This window comes from Eurypyga helias, unplaced genomic scaffold (assembly GCF_000690775.1).
Source record: "Eurypyga helias isolate BGI_N326 unplaced genomic scaffold, ASM69077v1 scaffold36558, whole genome shotgun sequence".
Lineage (NCBI taxonomy): Eukaryota > Metazoa > Chordata > Aves > Eurypygiformes > Eurypygidae > Eurypyga > Eurypyga helias.
This window is the reverse complement of record NW_010265628.1, coordinates 1-18,223: the sequence shown is the minus strand read 5'-3', so window position 1 is coordinate 18,223 and position 18,223 is coordinate 1. Positions and strand designations below refer to the sequence as shown.

The window sequence follows — 18,223 nt, the reverse complement described above, 5'->3', positions numbered from 1 at the left end:
TTGGTTTACACTGCTCACTGTGCTTTGTAGCCGCTGACAGATTGTGCTAAAATAAAAACCACTGTCACTTTATTTCTTTAAGCCAACGAAACCACTGACGTAAAAAAAGTTACATATAATTACATACAGTAAATAAATTTAATACAAAACCCTAACCCCCCAAAACAATACTTCTTTTAATAGATTTGGCACTTTCACCATGTTTTTACCAAGTACAGCTTTCCACAGTACCACACACAATGCTAAATTCTATGTGAAAACCACCTTACCGTGCTTGTTTCTACCAAGGGCAGAAGGGAGGGAGGGACACAACAGCAAAGCATACCAATAAGAATACCTAGTCTACACCAAATGTACCGCTCCATCAGGGGATTCCATAGGAAAAAAAACCTACCACTTATAATTTAACACCAAGCTCTCTTCCTGGCACCCAGGGTTACAGGTTTATACTGAATACAATCTTATGTTCAAATACGGAGATGAGTAGCATTATCCCAAAACCCAAGAGAATCCCAGCGTTCTGTAACAGGAAGTACCCCCAGCGGCTACATCCATGATCACTAGCATCATTGTGGAGCATCTCGGGCACCTAAACAAACGAGAAAATAGTTAAGTGCCTTCAAAACAGAAGTTACGTCAAACCCAGTCCTTCAACCATGAGGTAGCAGAGCCTCACTCCTCTAGTCTTTGCATTAATATCGGATTAGGGGTCACTCCAACACGACCAACATCAGAGTCGACTTTCATATTTAGAGACAGAGAGAATCTGCAGTGTGCTAACTGCTGTTTTCTTGACAACTATGCTGATGCCTTAATCATATCCTGAGTAAACGGCTGGCTTATTTACCAACTGATTTAATCAAGCCACGCCAAGACTTTTACTCTGAAGAAGATAGCTGAGCTTTCACAAACATCCACCCAGTATTTCATACTGCTGTACAACCATAGCTCCAAGGTACGGCATAGGCTTTAACACAACTCTGCCTTCATCCCAAGAGGCAGAAATGGTTCACTGCAAAAGCTGACGCACATTGGGCGGTGCCGATGATGCACAACTCCGTCCTAACCTGGCTGTCTGCTATACGAGCCACCGTCTGAAGCAACAGTTTTACTCTGCTTCTACTGTTAACTGCCTCTGTCTAACAGCTAAGGGAGGGACAGCCTCTTTTCCTACAGTAATCTCCATGAAAGCAATCAGCCACCTGGACACTGAGCTGAGCACCTACACTGCGTGCTCATCAGCGCCTTCAAGTTAACTGAGGGAGAAGAGACAGAAGAATTTATTCTGAGATCATATAATTAGCATAAATCGAGTAGCCCCAGCCACTTACCATATCCACAAGAGCCACATACATGAACAAGCCAGCAGTAAGTGCAAATATCCACATGGAAACGTTGTCTGCGTAATGCCCGATCAGAATGCCGGTCGCCATCCCGAGATAGGCCAGCATGGCTGACAGAGCGTTGTAAAGCACAGCTTGCTTGACAGTCATGCCGGCTTTCAGAAGTACCGCAAAGTCTCCTACAGCGGGGAAGGAACAAACCAGAGTTGTCACCCCCAGGTAACCATTGCAGTATTCATAAGGTCTCCCCTTACAAGATTACTAAGCTATTTTTATGCTGTTCACTGCCTTGTTTTTACTCCTTCATACAATCAGAAAACATAAGGGGATGGAAAATTAAAAAGCTCACATGTAGAACAACGCAGCAGCAACCATTCTAAGCGTATAACCTTAAAGTCCTAGGATTTTTGGAAGCAGCAGCTTTTAGTATGGTCAGCATTTAAACTAACACCATAAAGTACTGCAGTACCCCATATGCATGGACTTTCTAGAGAAGTTGCTAAAATAAAATATTCCCACTTCATTGCATAAAGCAGTGCTGATGATTCCATTTATTATCCTGTAACTGCTCTTTGCACTTTAAGTCTAGCTGTTTCACAAGTTTAGAAATAATTTACTAATTTCTGTAAATGATCCTTAACATCTTATGTTTACTTGAAGAGATTATAGGCTACCAGCCAGAAACAGGTTTTCCATCATTCAGATTAGATCAGATTTATCTAAACAATAATAAAAAAAATCTAAACAAGAGCAAAATAATATAAGCTTACTCTTTGGAAATAAAACAGATTCTATATAAAAACATATGTTATCTCCAGTTAAAGTAAACAAAAGCAACCTTGAAAGTTGAGTTGTCATTTGCTACAACAGCTTTTCCCCCAAGATACTGTAATTAGGATGATGAACTGGTGTGTTATAAGCCTTGTACAACAGATCTAATTCTATCCCCAGCTAATTTCAGCTAGTCCCATTGGTTTCAGTATTCCTACGCCACTTCCTGGCCTCTGTTAAAGAAGATGTTTCTATCAAGTTTTCTCTGCTGATTAAAGAAACACGATTTACATTTTAAAATATTTTTCTTGCTTCCAATACCAACAGAACAGCTAAACCTAAAATTATCAGATTCATAACATGGATTTGTCTATTTGTACTAACAACATTTAGTACATGTAATTAATAAAAGTTCCATGATTCCTGTGGAATTTATATTAAGATGAACAAGACTATTCCTTCCACGTCATAAAGTCAGGAACGTTCTCACCAGAGTAACGTATTTCTGTAGAACATTATTGTACACACAAATACATCAAACTATTTATTAGATAGTTTGATGTATACACATACATGAATTACAAGCTTCATTAAATGAAATTGAACACTCTGTCTAGGGAATTAAACCTTAAAAAAAAAAAAAGGCACAAGCAAACTGTTTCCTCATTCTATACACCAGGTAGGGCCGTGGCCACAGCAGTTAAGAAAGCTGCAATACCAGCTGCACATTCAAAACGATTCAACAACTGGAAAGGTCAGCTTACTTCCAAGTTCAGCTCAGCAGCTACATCCTGTTCTCTCCAGCTGGGGCCAAATACTAAAAACAAACCTGCACAGTCCCATGAGAAATTATGGCTGTGAATTTAAATCACTTGAGCCTGAACGACTATTTTAGTAAAGATTTCTAAGTAGTTCCAAATTTAATTTAGAGCTACAGCAGTTACTTGCAAGACTTAATGAAAAACCAGCAAATGTTATGCAGAAAGGAGTCTGACTAATTGTGACCTTCCTTTCAACAGCACAAACACAAGAACGAAATTAGACAAAGATGTGAGCAAAGCAGGTTGACAAGCATTCTTCTGCAATTCACCATTTATGTTGCTAAGGAGAATAAAACCAACTGAAATATACAGAACAAGTGAGTAACTGCAAGAGAGAGTTTTAGACAAAGTAGCTGAAATATTTAGTTTTTTAAAGAAGAATTAAGAATACTTTTAACTTATTTAAAGAATGTTTTATTAATCCAATTGAGTGGGCAATCTGTAACAGATGGAAGTTTTCTGATCAAATTTTACTGTGCAACTGAAAAATCACTCTAAATTGTTCTCCAAAGCACAACCATAAGTACCTAGGTAGCTGCAGCATATGGAAATACTGGTGTCTTACCTAGCTCGTGAGGTAATTCATGGCAAAATACAGCAACAGAAGTGCTTAAACCACTGGATAACCCTTCAGTAAAGGCTGCTCCTATGAAGAGAGAAGGGAAAAAACCCAAACCCAAAACATTACTGTATATTCAGACATCAAGTCCAGAAGCAGTTGCATACGCTCCTATCAGATATAATGGTTTCACTCAATTTTCTTGTGCCTGTGGAAGCATTTAAACCATCAGTTGCCATTTACAAGTTTCAAAGTCAGAAGCAACACGGAATCCTCCAATTAGTTAAAACAAACTGAATTTCACCACCTTATTTCTAAACTAAGCCAAATACCTTTCAACAACATAACCCACCTTAAAAAAAAATGCAATAAATGAAGACACAGTCAGAAAAGACCCCTTTTATACAAAGGGAAGAAGACAGCTCAACTGTCTCAAGAGTCAGGCACTGGAAAAAGGGAAGCCAGTTCAGCAGAGAGGCTACGGAGTTATGTGGAATCAGCAGTGAAAGACTGAAATCTAGGCAGCTTGTGCACACAAGTGCACTATTATACTTCAAGTGGAGGGAAAAACCCACAGAAAACCCTTAAACCAGTCCAACAGTCCTCATCTTGTTTTCTCCACTCCTCCTGGTGCTTACCGTTTTCCTTATCTGACAGCAGCTGAGGAGCAAGCAGCACACAGCAGGGCTGGAAAGCTGAACCCCAGCTCTCAGGCAGCACGGGAGGTCCCCAGCTGGATGGAGAGCCTCACCGAGGAGTGCAGCCAACCCGAGTCCAGCTTCCTCTTCAGCAGCTACCCGGAGAATGCCAGCAAGCCAGCCGCTGCCCATAAGCCGTCAGAGACACCAGGCCACGTCACGGTAGCTGGCACGCAGAGGACACAGGAGCACTGCTCGCAGATGAAGAACCACAGTGGCAATGAGACCGCAGGAGACAATTGCCACCCCCAGCACTCCAGCAGCCGCTACCCAGGTGTCACTCCCGAGGGTGGACACCGCCATCCAGGTCTTCATCCGCACGAAACAACTGATGCTGCTCCCTGCAGCGACAGCAGCAGTACCTCTGGGGTGTGTGCTGTAGCGCCCAGCGAGGGAGACGCAAGAAGGGGCGAGCGGGCGCCTGAATGAGGGATAATGGACAGGGGATTGAGAGGGTCTTCAGGAGAAGTTCTCCAGAAGCAAGAGCCCAAGCCTCTTCACAGACTGCAGGGGAAGACAGGACCCAAAGCAGCGCTGCAACAGGAAACATCAGCTCCTAGATGGGTAAAATTTGAAGACAGTGAAGCCTGGCCACAGGAAGAAGCCTCCATCCCTCACAGATTTTCAGAGTGCTGGAGCCCTCTCATGTCATTTTTAGAGGGCTGGAGCACCTCTGCTATGGGGACAGGCTGAGAGAGTTGGGCTTGTTCAGCCTGGAGAAGAGAAGGCTCCAGGGAGACCTTATTGCAGCCTTCCAGTACCTGAAGGGGCTACAAGGAAGCTGGGGGGGGACTTTTTACAAGGGCCTGTAGTGACAGGACAAGAGGTAATGGGTTTAAATTGAAAGTGGGGAGGTTTAGATTGGATATCAGGACGAAGTTCTTCCCGGAGAGGGTGGTGAGGGACTGGAACAGGTTGCCCAGAGAAGCTGTGGATGCCCCATCCCTAGCTGTCTTCAAGGCCAGGCTGGATGAGGCTCTGAGCAACCTGGTCTAGTGGAAGGTGTCCCTGCCCATGGCAGGGGGGTTGGAACTGGATGATCTTTAAGGTCCCTTCCAACCCAAACCATTCCGTGATTCTATGATTTGCAGCACATAAAGAACACAGTCATAATGCTGGCAGCAGCGAGAAGATAAATGAGTTCTGCCAAGCCCAGAATACTCATTCAGTGCATCACATTAGGGCCAGCAATACAAAAGGAAAGATTTTTAGCAATAGGAGATTCCTTCCCATGCTGGAGAGAGAGCAGAGGTAGACCTGCCAATCGGAGCTACTGCCCAGGGATGCCCATCGCTTGCCCAGAGTCTGCCTGGATGGAGACACCACTAAAGATTGTTTGGCCTGTCACCGACAGACACAGACTGCCTAGAAAGGGCAGAATTCAAGTCACTTTTTCCTGCCAAGCTGCATAATGAGTTCCTTGACTGCACAGAGCTCCAGTATAAAACCAATACGAATGCAGTTCCTTGTGCCTATGGAGTCTCTTGGTCAAGATCAGAGTAATACTAGGAATATGGTTACAAACCACCTAACCAAGAAGAGGTGGTGGATGAGGCTCTTTATGAATAACCACACCACCATTCCCTTGAAAGTTCCCAGCTGTGAAGGTAACAGCACTGGGCACACAATCCAGGATGTTCCTTAATTGTGCTGGCAATGGTTTCCCAAGACAAATAATATACTAGCAGCTGGGATTAGAGTTCTGCTTGACCCACTGCACACAAATGAGGAAGAACTGATGGCAAATACAGCAAAAAACTTGCATCCTGAGCTACAGTGAGCAGGAGGTGATGGAGTTTGGGATACAGAAAGAGGGTGGGAAAAGAAGCAGCAAAAGTAAAACTCTAGATTTTAATGAAACAGACTGACTTACTGAAGGAACTGCAAGGTAGAATACCCTGGGAATCAAAGGGGGAAAAGTGCTCAGAAAAGGTGGCTGGTTTGTAAAGCACCCTAACAGAGCGCACAAACGAGCTACCCTGTTTGTGCAGGAACACCAGGACTTCCACCAGAAGACAGACCCAGCTAAGCAGTGCATACTTAAATGAATTAAAACGCAAAAAGGAAGCACACAAGAAATAGAAACAAAGATTGGCCACAAGGGGGAAGACCAAAGACCAGCTGGAGCGAAGATTAACAAGACACCAAGGATAACAAGAAACAGTTCTACAGGAATGCTAGCTGAGAAACAAAGTTCAGGGAAAAAATAGGACCATTGTTGGATGAGGAAGGGAACTGAGCAGGAGACACAAAAGGAAGCTGAAGCACCAGCGTTGCCTTCACCTCAGTCTTCACAGACAAAGCCAGATCCCAAATCCCAGCACCTTTCCGGAAAGAAAGGGACAGGAAACAGCAAAGAAGCAACAGTTTAGAGATAAAAAACACCCTGGAAACTCAAACGCATCCCAGGATGGCGCTCACCCAAGGGTGCTGACGGAGCAGACTGATTTAACTGCAAGGCTGCAGTCGATCATCTGTGGAAAACCAGGGCTACAGAAGGCTGCAGAGGAACTCTGAGAAAAGGATAACCTTATTCCCATCTTTAGGAAAGGTCAATAACAGGACCCCAGGGAACAGTCTGCTTCACCTCAGCTCCTGGAAAGATCATGTTGAACACCCTCTTCAAATCCCTCTCCAAATGCTTGACCCAGCTTGAGGAAATAACTGGCAATAGAAGTGGCAACAGCAGTGAATGTAACAGAACTTGCCTTCAGTAGGATTTCTAACACTATCTCCTACAGCAGTCGTACCTGGAAGTAGAGGAAACATGGGCTTGACAGTTCAATGAGTGCACGTTGGCTGGACTGCTGGGCTAACAGGGCTTGAAGGCTGGCTAGTTAACATGCGGAGTTCACCAGGACAAATACCATGACTCATTTGCTACGTATCTTCACAGGCCTCAAGTTGCGCCAGGGGAGGTTTAGATTGGATATTAGGAAAAAATTCTTCCCAAAAGGGCTGTCATTGGAACGGGCTGCCCAGGGAAGTGGTTGAGTCACCATCTCTGGAAGTACTTAACAGACATGCAGATGTGGTGATGACGAACATGAATAGGAACATGAACTTAAATACTAGGCCAACAGAAAAGAGGAAAACCAAGAAAACCAAGAAGCTCTACACGTGGGGCAGAATAACCTCATGCACTAGTACAAGGTAGGAACTGACTGCCAGAAACAGCAACTTTCCCGAAAAGGAAGTGAGGATTATGATGGACATATGAGCCAACAGTTTGCTCTCATTGCAAGTACAGTGAACCACAAATTGTGTGGCCTTAAGAGAAGCAATTAAGTTTTTTACCCCCCCCAAACACTGCTTTTTAGTTTTGAACTCAGCTTTTGGGGGAGACAGTAACTACAGTTAAGAACTACTAAGACAGGAGAATTCATCAGCATTCAACCAGGCTTCAATTTCTGAGGACACTCGATGAATAGAGGAAGGCAGGAGGTAATTACTTTCTCCCATGCCTGCATCCTCAATAATATACAAGTTCCTCTATATTACTGTCTCTACACAATGCTTTCTCAGTCTCGTCATTTAGTAGAGGAAAATTAAAAATACAAGAATCCAGCTTAATCACACATGGTAAATCTAATTTTGGGACCACAAAGGCAAGCCAAACAAACACTGACTGCTTTGCAAAGTACCAAGGTGGCCGATACGGCTGCACGTAGTACAGACACAGAGCAACCAAAGCTCGGGCTTAAGTAACAGGAATATCTATTTTTCACAGCTAAAGAGATGTCTTGAAACATGAACAAATCAAAGAATTCATTAATCAATCATAGTATTATGCCCTCTCAAGAAGTTGATTTCATAGTGTCATGGTATCTTAAAACACCTGTTTAAGACATCACTTCTCCCAGAAAAGAGCTGAGGGAAAAAAATATATATGCAAGATTAGTGTAGGAACAAAGTGTTCTGCATTTTAGTTATTTAGCTGAAGCTACAGAGAAGAGTTCAAATCACTGGAGATAATTTTGTACATATTAGTCAGATGCAACTGTTCCATGCTTTAATAAAAAAATAAGCACTTTAAAATCTTATTTCTACATAATTAGCACAGCAGACTTGAGGAAAAAGGGTAATTGATGGAAGTTATGAATAACAATCACACAAAGTGAATCAGCTTAAGTTCAGAGTTACTCTGGCTAAAGCTATCTTCACAGAAGTATTCACATTTCATTTAAATACACATAAAATACAAGTGGTATCAGCATTTTCACGACATCATCAAATCCATGTTTTCCCATAATACTTTCGAGCACATCCAGAACTGAAGAAAACCCACATTTCCATTAGCCTGAACAAGCTACACAGCAGGACTTCTGAAAGCTATTGCTCTCACTTGTTCAATAAGCCTTTATTAACCTTCCTCATACTTTTCACTTCATAACTATAGAGTCATAGCTCCTTCCCAAATGTCCCTAATGCTAAGGGGTAATTGATTCTGCATGTCATTTGTATGCAAATCCTCCTCCTCCTACCACATTTTCACTACTGATCTCCTTGGAAATTTACATTCTGTGCTTCAACTTTCATCAAAAATGAGATTAAATCCTGTCTTTTCACATTACATCTTGAATTGACTGAATCTGAACAACTGCAAATACTGCTGTGAGAAAATAGTTATTATTGGGTTTTCTCCTCAAAACAAGAACGAACTTGTTTCTACAATACAATTTACAGAAAGACTGATACTGCTGAACTGACCCCCGGATGCTATCCAAGCTGGAATTAATCCAATACCTGTAAAGTCACAAATACTAAAAAGTCATGACTATGGAAGACTATCATAAGAACTGAGGATTACCAATCTGACTTCACTTTCTATAACTTTAACTCTTTAAAGTACCTGTAGTTTAGCTCTCCTTCTAGAAAAAAAGAGCAAGTTCCCAAACCCGACCTCGCAGCCAGAAGCCCAAAACATAATATTCAACCTGTTCTTTTTGTGATAAAGGACTATTTTCATTGTCAAAAGAGACTGAACTCCAACATGTAAGGGAAAAATAGGAACACGAACAAAAGAGGAACAAAAAGATAAAACGTGCTGGTTACGTGTAAAATAACTCTTTACACTGGTTTAAATTAAAAACACACAAAAAAATGGACTATTACAGTCAACTTTAAGAACAAGATTTTGCATAGAGCATGACTGGTGTTCAAGAAAGATATTTAAATACTTTTCCAAGAAGAGAGACGGAGCCTGTTCCGAGACTGAGCACCTGAAGCAATCTACTTATGCTACACCCCTTTAATTGAGATAGGCACTCTTAATCAAAAAATCTGCATAAAGGCAACATAGTGACTTTACTGGCATCTTTGCCATAAATCATATTTCTGATAGGGATTAGGTCACTAATTCCCTATCAATTAAACGCCCTACTCACACACTCCTAGGATCCATAAAGCAGGACAGACCTTCTCTGGAAGGCTAATACAAGCACTGCAAAGAACTGTAATGCTGCTGTTTAGAGGATGGCAAGATCTGAGAATCTGGATGCAACAGGACTGCTATGCAAAAATGTAAGAGAACACAATGCCTTGGACCAACTCCATTTTAAAGTAAAACTGAATGCATGCCTACCTCCAACAGCACAAAAGCCACACACCTACGTACTGCCTAATCCATCTGGGTCATCTTCAGGCTAAAGCAGACTGAAAACAGTGTCTCATCTCACCAGTGCTCTGGGGAAAAACTCATGTGTAACCAGGGCCCAGCACAGGCAAAGCCAGATGTGCAGAGTACAGAACCTGGCCTTGCTGCCTAGCAAGTGAAGATGGAACAGAAAGAAATAAAGAAGCAAATGATACCAGTGGCCTAACTGCAGCGGAAAAACTCACAATTATTTTCTGTGTGACCAAAAAGACATGCTTATCTAAAAACAAAAAAAATGCTGGGCACTTGCAGGCACTGAAATACTAAGTCAGCTCTAAGTCCTAAATATTGTTTTATAAGCCCAGCTTTACTTCTGAAAAATTATATTGGCTCTAGCTTTTCTAAAAGTAGGAAATACAGCAAAGTTCATAGATTTCCTAAAGAAACATAGCTGAAAGCACATGATTTCTCTTTCATTCGTCACTGATCTCCAGGCTGCTAAGCTGGGGATTTTTTTTTTTTCATTCATTCATCTGCTACCAAATAAGAGTTTACACTTCAAAAGGCCCACCACTAATTAGCTATGTTCCTAATAAAAGGGGTAAATGACAGCAAGACAACTTTACCATCTTCATGATGCAAGAAGGCTGCAGCATCCACGCAAACACTTACCAATTGCCAGGCCATCGCTGAAATTGTGTAGCCCATCTCCCATAATCACCATCCATGCCAGGGTCGCTATCCCCGCATCCTTCAGTTCTTCACGCGAGTAGCGCTGACTGTGGCTGTGGGGATGATGGTTCTGATGGTGATGATGATGCAGAATATGATGGTAGTCATGGTGATGATGACTGAGATGATCTGTCTGTCCCAGAGTGTCATGTAAGTGAGAATGGCATTTGTTTCTACAGCCCCTGGATACGTATTCATTATCAACCTCCTCTTGATGAGAGTGAGCTATCATCACTTCTTCTTCTTCTTGTACAGCTGGCTGCTGGGAAATGAAGGGCGATGGATCTTGAGAGTCTGTCCCCAGATAGCCCTCAGGCCCTGTTACAAAAACCCAGGGTATAATATTACACATTTGGTAAAGGAAGCAAAAAAAACAGTAAACAAGTTGAATAAGTAATGCGGTAAAGAAGAAACTAGGCTAAAGTCTAGCAAAGTTAAGGCTGATACAAAACTTCTGGTACAAGAAGCTGTGGTGTTTTCCCCCTCCCCCCCAAAGGATTTCCACAACTTATTTGAGAAATGCAATTAAAGACAGATAATTCCCAACACTTCAAAATAATAAAGGCTTTTAGTTTCTGTCTTCTACTACTGATGCAACCCCTATGTTATGGCCACAAATGTCTCCTAAAGGGTAAAAAAGCTGTTAATCTAAGACCCAGTGCAATTTAAACACAACAGCATAAAGCTCTTTATGTCCCAATTTCACAGGACTTCTCCTCTTCAATCCAGAATTAAAAGGCTTAAGCGTTCAAAACTGAATTCACTACTTCCAATCTATCAATCCATTTTCCAGGAAAGGAGCAAATATAGAGCTTGTCCTCTATGTATGGATGCACAGACAGGTCTTGTTTTGGAAAGAACTCAAGTAGGGAGCGATCCAATCTACAGGAAGAGGCAGATCCCAGGTGCCATCAATCGCGCGTTTTACAAACTGCACTGCCACACAGTAACAACTGTACGATGTCGCCGAGACGTACGATCACCTGTATCTGACTTCTCTTCATTCGCTGAGAACTTCTTACTTTCTCCATCATCTTCGGTTTTTTTCTTTTGGAATAAGAAAAACACTGTAGTTATGAATATTTTACTTATTTTTCAGGATATACATGAGCAACACTGTATTCTTAACATTTACACACAGGAAGAGGACAACACAGAAGCCATACAGAGAGCGCAGATGAGGAACGTTAGGAACCCAGCTAAATACAGTAAGATGACAAAGGTCCCTCAGGCTCCACAGGAGGAGAGAAAACAAAGACAAAACCCCTACACACACAACTACCCCACACTTTTTGTAAGAGGAACAAGCAGAGGGCTTCATCTGAGAAGTAAAATGCATCAAATAGTGAATAAAAGTTATTCCACTAATTCTTTTCCATTGTAATGTCAGTATGATGATGTTTTTCTAATTTACTGAAGAGAAACCATGTGAAACCTCTAATCATTGCTCCCTAATGTCTGTACCACAACAATTTATGATCAGTGACTCAGTATCTACACGGGCATAATTAACAGAAAATCTGTTCCCAGTGGCTGAGAAGGACACAGAAACTACCTGCTTTGCTTGGAATTCTTCACATCCTCTCTAATTAAATTTATTTGCCAAGAGATAGGGAAAGCGATCCTGTCACAGTTTAGCTTCGATATAAACCACATCAACACAACCTCCCTGACCAAAGTCAAAGAGCTTACATAGCATCTGCTCCAAGACTGCTGCCTTCATGACCAATTTAACATAAAAACTAGGCAGAGATTAGCAGCCATTGTGGTAGCCTAGAAATTAGCTGGTTTTAAGTAATTAGCAGTTTACTACCTTTCTTCAAGTAAAGCTAAAGAAATCAACAACTTTTACTGTATCTTTTTACTGATTCAGCTTTCACATTCATCACTATTCCTGGCTACACCAGTCTTTACAGAACTCCGTTACCATTAAATGGCAGGTTACCAATATTTATGACCTGCCAAAACTCAGTTATTATTTACCTTCCACATGAAAGACAGCACAGTGGTCTGAAAGCTGTATTTTGGAAGGAGAGAAGGGAAGGAAATGAGGGGGATTAGCACAGGGTATTTCCAAATGGAACACTATCTAATGAAGTCACTTTCCACAGTGTCATCAGACACTTATTTGTATAAGCACTTACTGCTACCCTTAACCATTCTGTGCAAGTGTCCCCCTCAACAACAGCACAGTAACTGTATTCAGAAGTGATCATGCAATACAATATAGCTTCAAAAGTACAGTTTCTCTACCTTTTTCTTCTTGTCTTTAAACTGCTTTATTAAAGTGATCAAGTGTTCCACAAGAAACATGAAATACAAGCCTCCAAGAGCTGTAAGCCCCTTCCATGTAGAATCCAGGTAAGCACTCTCCTCTGTATTTTGAAAAACAAGATGTTTGAACATAGAGCCTTTGTTTTGTTCAAGCAGAGGTTTTTCGTGGTGATGGTGATGGTTTCCATGAGACTAAGGAGAGAACCAAAGGGTGAAAGTCATTAAATTCAAAAGAAATTACAACATCAGAAACATAGGAAGTATTCTTTGTGTTCTTTTCCTCAAGTCTAGAGTCCAGACTTAACAATTTTCATGGGATAAATGCTTCGGATGCGATCTCAAACATTTACAAAACAATCCGTTGATAGGAAGAAACATCGCAAGGACAGATAGCAGGCCTGGTATGCATTCTCTCACTGAAGTTACGTGCGTACAGCTCAATGCAAGATGTACAACTGTCCCCACAAAAACTCCTGACATCATTAAGGAGACTGAGTTTTAACCAGTAGTCACTGCCAGCACACCAGTTACTTTCCCAGCTAGGACACAGATGTCAAACAGCTTCTTCTACAAGAAACTTGGAAGTAACTTCCTTCTTCAAAGGAAATCTGACACTTTTCCCCTCCTCACTGGCAACTGCTATGTTTAGAACAAAAAAAAAAACCACACCTTCTAGGACCCCTCACTCACATGTGTTGATTTACATAACTTCACATAGCAAGTGCAAAGTGAACTGAAAAGAAAAGGAAGAGCCCAACAAATGACAGGCAGGGCTCAGAAACCACTATAGGATCCGCAGTCCTTTTTATCCATCTTCTCGGCAGGGTGGAACAAATTATCTTTTCTGGGGGGAGGGAGGAGGAGCAGGGGGGTGGGAATGTCTCTTTCAGAGCTTCAAGAAAGGTAGAAATTTAGTAATCATATTCCAGTTTCCTTGTCCATATTACAAAACAGCAACACGTACTCCAAAGTCTATCAAAGTTATGTCTTGCCAGGACTTCACAGAAATGCTTCATTCTGATCAGACACTGCAGTGGATAAGCAATCAACATAAGTGGCTGATAACAGAAAACAGTGGATTATTCATTCCCCATTTGAGGTGTACAGTGAGAGATTTTGGCTATTCATGAACTGGAGGATGAAGGAAAAAAGAGGCAGGATTGCAGTAAGGGACTAAAACCAGTTATGCAAAATTCTTGCCTGCAAGGAACAATCAGTGATTTAGCAGCATATGTGACTGAGAACAGGAAATACTGAGAGATGATGGTGTGAAGTTCTTACAGTGTGAGGACTGTGAAAGGAATAATATGAACTGTTCCAAACGGGAAAACTTTCCATCAAATAATCTAACAATCTACAAGGTTGAGAAATGACTCACCAAATAGTGATAGTTTTAATACCTATTAAGTAATTCCTAAGTAATACAGCAAGGTGTCAGTTTTTCTGCTTTGAGATAATGAAACGGTAATTAATACTTACATGTGGAAGGAGATGTAAGAAAGCATCTCCACTCAAAGTCCCCACAGCCAGTGCCACAAGAAAACTTAGAAGAAATTTGAAAAATACACGATTCATCAGAGGCACCAATATAACACCCAACAAGGAAAGAAAGCTGATGACAGAGATGGATATAAAGCCACCAATCCAAGCTGGTAAAAAAAAGAAAATAAGAATAAGCCAACAGCTATAGGAGATTTTGTTTGCTTAACATCCCTTTTATCACACACTCCCGACCACTTGATTAATCAGATGTTAACAAACGGCATGCCTCAACAATTTATCTCTAGATATGGTCAAGACAAGTGACAAAAGAAAATTACAAACTTATTTCAACTTTGAAATACGTTTCTCAAATTTATAACCAATGTAAGTGAATTTCCAGTAAGCTTTTATTCCGTATTCAAAGCCAACCAACCAAACAACTCACCTATTTGCAAGGAGTAACCTTTTGGAGGAGTTTCAGTTTTTTCACTAGTTGCATGGACTATGCAGTGTTTGCCATCGATCTGATTAATAAGAGCTGGACAGAGGTAACTAAATTCCGTAGCAGTCAACAACACTTCAGTGCCTATTCCATGGGACTGCATCAGTTTTGATGCACTGGAGCACTGTGGAAAGTAGTATGTGTTACAGATTAACCAGAACCAAACCACCATGATCTAGCTCGAGAGGAGTGAACATCCCATTTTAACTGAAATGCAGCAGCACCATGTAAAAAAAAAGCTGTATCAACAGTAAGGAAAAAGTGGAAACAAGTCAATTCAGGAAGAACTGTACCTCCACCCTGGCCCAGAAAGCTGGTTTGGGAGTCCTGGTAGATGATGCAGTTATCATCCGTTCCCAGCACAAGGGGGTCAGATGCCTTGCTATGCTACTGGAAAAAGCCCAGCACCTTTGACTCAGTTTTAGGGGCTGAATAAGGAAGTAGCAACAACGGTAAAGACCTTTTTAGAGAAGTGATTCCGACAGAAAATCTTGTGCAGATCATGTTAAACATATGCTTCCTCCAGTAAAGAGTTCCCCACTGTACAACCTACAGCCCCACTGGGTTCAAATGCCAGCGGTACTTCTGTTCTGACTGCGCAGAACGCAGGGATAACTTGTGAATTCAGCACCTGCGCTCACATGCCGTGCACCACCTGCTCCGAATTAACCTGGCATGGCTGCATACCTTAGGACCCCAGAGACATGCTTGCTTTTTAAAGCCTTGAAAGCAGAAGGATACGATTGTAGAGGAAAACTGCCTACAATGCAACTATAGGCTTTATCAGCACTCTGCTATCTTAAAGCAATAGGCAGTATTTTCCCACAATCTGCTTTACAGTTGGTCTCTACACACAGTCTTAAAGGAAACATAAAGGTGGGGAGGAAGGATGGGGTTGGAGGAAGAAGGTGCCAGTTGCTTCCCTGCAATTCTACACTATGTACCACAGGATTATCCAACACTTGTGAGGAAGCTTTGATAATAACACTGTTTTAAACAGATTTTTTAAAAATAATTTTCCCCACGTTGTTAGGAAAACAAGACCTACTCTGGCTTTAAGGCAGAACAGCAGGTTGAACCAATAGAAACTAGCAGGAGTTAATCTAATTCTTTTATAGAGAATTTCATGTCAACTTATGTTTATCTAAAATGAGAAGCAAAACGGTAATATGGTTAGTCAAATTCTAACACCACTCACTTATTTCCAACTCGGGGGAACACATTATTACTTTAGCTTCCTATTATTTAGCGCATTCACAGAAGGCACACAAGCTCTACAGGCAAGGGCAACAACCACCACGTACTCGCAGCAAGTTCGTTCTAGAAAAATAGTATTAGAGTGCTTCATTTTAAAGTCACCTTGGGAACCTAATATTTTCTTGCCCATTTCACGTGAAGAAAATAGTTTTCCTATAAGGGATTCAAAACTTGTCATATACTTGCCTAAGAACACGAGTTCTATATTTGAAGTGTTTTTTATTTTTAATAATATTTTAAAATTATATAAAGATAATATATAAAACCAAGTGTATGTTCATACTTAAACAGATATTCCTTTTAAGGAAAAATATAAAAGTAACTAGATTGCATGTATATTTTCCTCTGAGCTTGTGAACATAGCATTCCTTCCAGAAGTTGTTTGAAGAAAAGCTGTCTGGTGCCTTTCACTGAGTACTGTTTCACTTAACCGGGCAGCAACTTAGTAGTGTTAAGCATTTGACAAATGAGTCGTAAAAACATTCCTGGCCGATCTGGATTCCCAAGAATACAAAAGAATCAGTCTCACCTCTGTATTTTGTTTTTTCAACTTAGAATACAGGTAACTTGCTACTTCTGGTTCCTTCAGAGAAGCGTGAGATTCATTTGCTCTGCTCTGAGCAAGCCAGCTGGCATTGCTGCCACCCGTGACATTAACGGCATTGGAGCTGGTCAGACCTAAACGAGCAACCGTCTTGACTTCTCCAGGTTGCACATTCTGTACCTCGGAGTGGCCATCCGTGGGAGCAGCGATGAGAGATGCCGTTATTTCATTAACAGCGTTCTTGCTGCGTACAAAGTTCTGTGGATGCTCTATGTTCTCTACTTTATGAGGTTCCTTTGCGTGACTGTTCCTGTGGTCTTTGTTAGCATCAGATTCATGGTTTGGACAAACGGTCTTCTCAGAGTTTTTACTCGGCGAAACATGATTATGATGAACGTGATGATCGTGGTCATGGTCATGATCGTGGTCATGATCATGGTCTATTTTAATCCTTTTAATTTTATCTATACCTATGTTCTGGAGCAGTTTTCTAAACTCTTCAATCGACAGAGAGTCATTTTCTCCATAACGATGAAAAAGTTCTTGAAGGTGAAACTTCTGTATTAATCCTGCCAAGTCAATATTAACGCCAGCTGCCTTTTCTGGAAAAGCTCTCTCCGGTGTATGCACAACAGTAGCTATCTCTACTCCATGCGGATAACTTTTGCACAGTAGTATGGAAAACAGGACAAGGAAAGTGACCAATACTGCACTCTCCATCGCAGTTTCTTTTCAGCGGTGGAAAGAAATCTAGAAAAAGAAGAAAGCGTTAACGGTTTGCATAAAACTGATCACATTCTCCTCTGCAATAAACGCTCATAATTTGCTTAAACAAAAGAAACTGACAAGCCAAAACAAACCCTGCTTAAATTAACAATGCAGTTAAGAAGAGCCATTTAACACTTCTTACACATTCAGCGTTTTTCCCAGATGGGTGGCAACAGGAGATAAAGCTGCATACCACAGTGAGGTCACCGGCTGTAAACACCCCCAGGTGTAAGCTTTTCTCTGTTTAGCTTGGCCTGAGTCAGTTTTCCAACACAAACTGAACAATGAGAGTATCCTAGAGGGTGCACCAATTGATTTCTACATTAGGCTTTTCTTGTGCTTAAATAAAGCCTTATAACTTCACTCTTAGCAAGGAGTACGCAGTAGAAAAGCCCCATGTTCCCGTTTAAAAATCAGAATTCTACCACCAGATTTCCCAGAGCTCTTGGCAAGACAGCAGGAGGAGTTTTCAGCACTCCACAAAAATTATTTTATGCTGTCACGATCTTACCACGTTGTAACACCGCTATCGTCCATCTCTTTTCACCAGGCAGGCTGACCGCTGCTGTGCATTTTATTCCATGAATACCCCAGCACGGCTATGAATGAACTCGGGTTCAGGCTGCGTGCAGGAGTATGCCGGAGACCTGCCTCAGACACAGAGAACCTCACGGCTTTCATTAAGAACATAATCAGCCTTAAAAACCCAGCACCACCGCCGGAACCCGCAGGAGCTGCGGCAGCGTGGTCCCCGTCGCTCGGGGGGGAGGAGACGGCGTCCCCAGAGACCAGCGCTGCCCAGAACGCCGAGGCTGCGGCAGGGCCCGGCCCACGAGTACGGGGCGGGAGAGACAGCCGCTGCACCACCGCTTTCCG

The 18,223-nt window shown here is 41.8% G+C and overlaps 1 protein-coding gene across 1 annotated transcript; it reads right to left on the bottom strand.

Moving 5' to 3' along the window:
• Positions 1–436: 436 nt before the first annotated feature.
• On the bottom strand, positions 437–17,299 carry SLC39A6 (solute carrier family 39 (zinc transporter), member 6). The gene is made up of 9 exons (XM_010156810.1): positions 16,565–17,299; positions 14,722–14,902; positions 14,274–14,443; positions 12,774–12,986; positions 11,498–11,567; positions 10,461–10,838; positions 3,501–3,581; positions 1,332–1,522; positions 437–589 (listed from the first exon to the last, which is right to left on the bottom strand). Exons 1-9 carry the CDS (start codon positions 17,297–17,299, stop codon positions 437–439), a joined length of 2,172 nt encoding a protein of 723 aa, XP_010155112.1.
• Between the last annotated feature and the right edge of the window lie 924 nt (positions 17,300–18,223).

Coding starts and splice junctions, on each gene's coding strand:
- SLC39A6 (XM_010156810.1), bottom strand. CDS start 17,299: ATGGAGAGTGCAGTATTGGTCACTTTCCTTGTCCTGTTTTCCATACTA. Junction 14,444..14,721: donor AGGTTACTCCTTGCAAATAG/GTGAGTTGTTTG, acceptor TTTTTTTACCAG/CTTGGATTGGTGGCTTTATA. Junction 1,523..3,500: donor TGAATTACCTCACGAGCTAG/GTAAGACACCAG, acceptor TCCCCGCTGTAG/GAGACTTTGCGGTACTTCTG.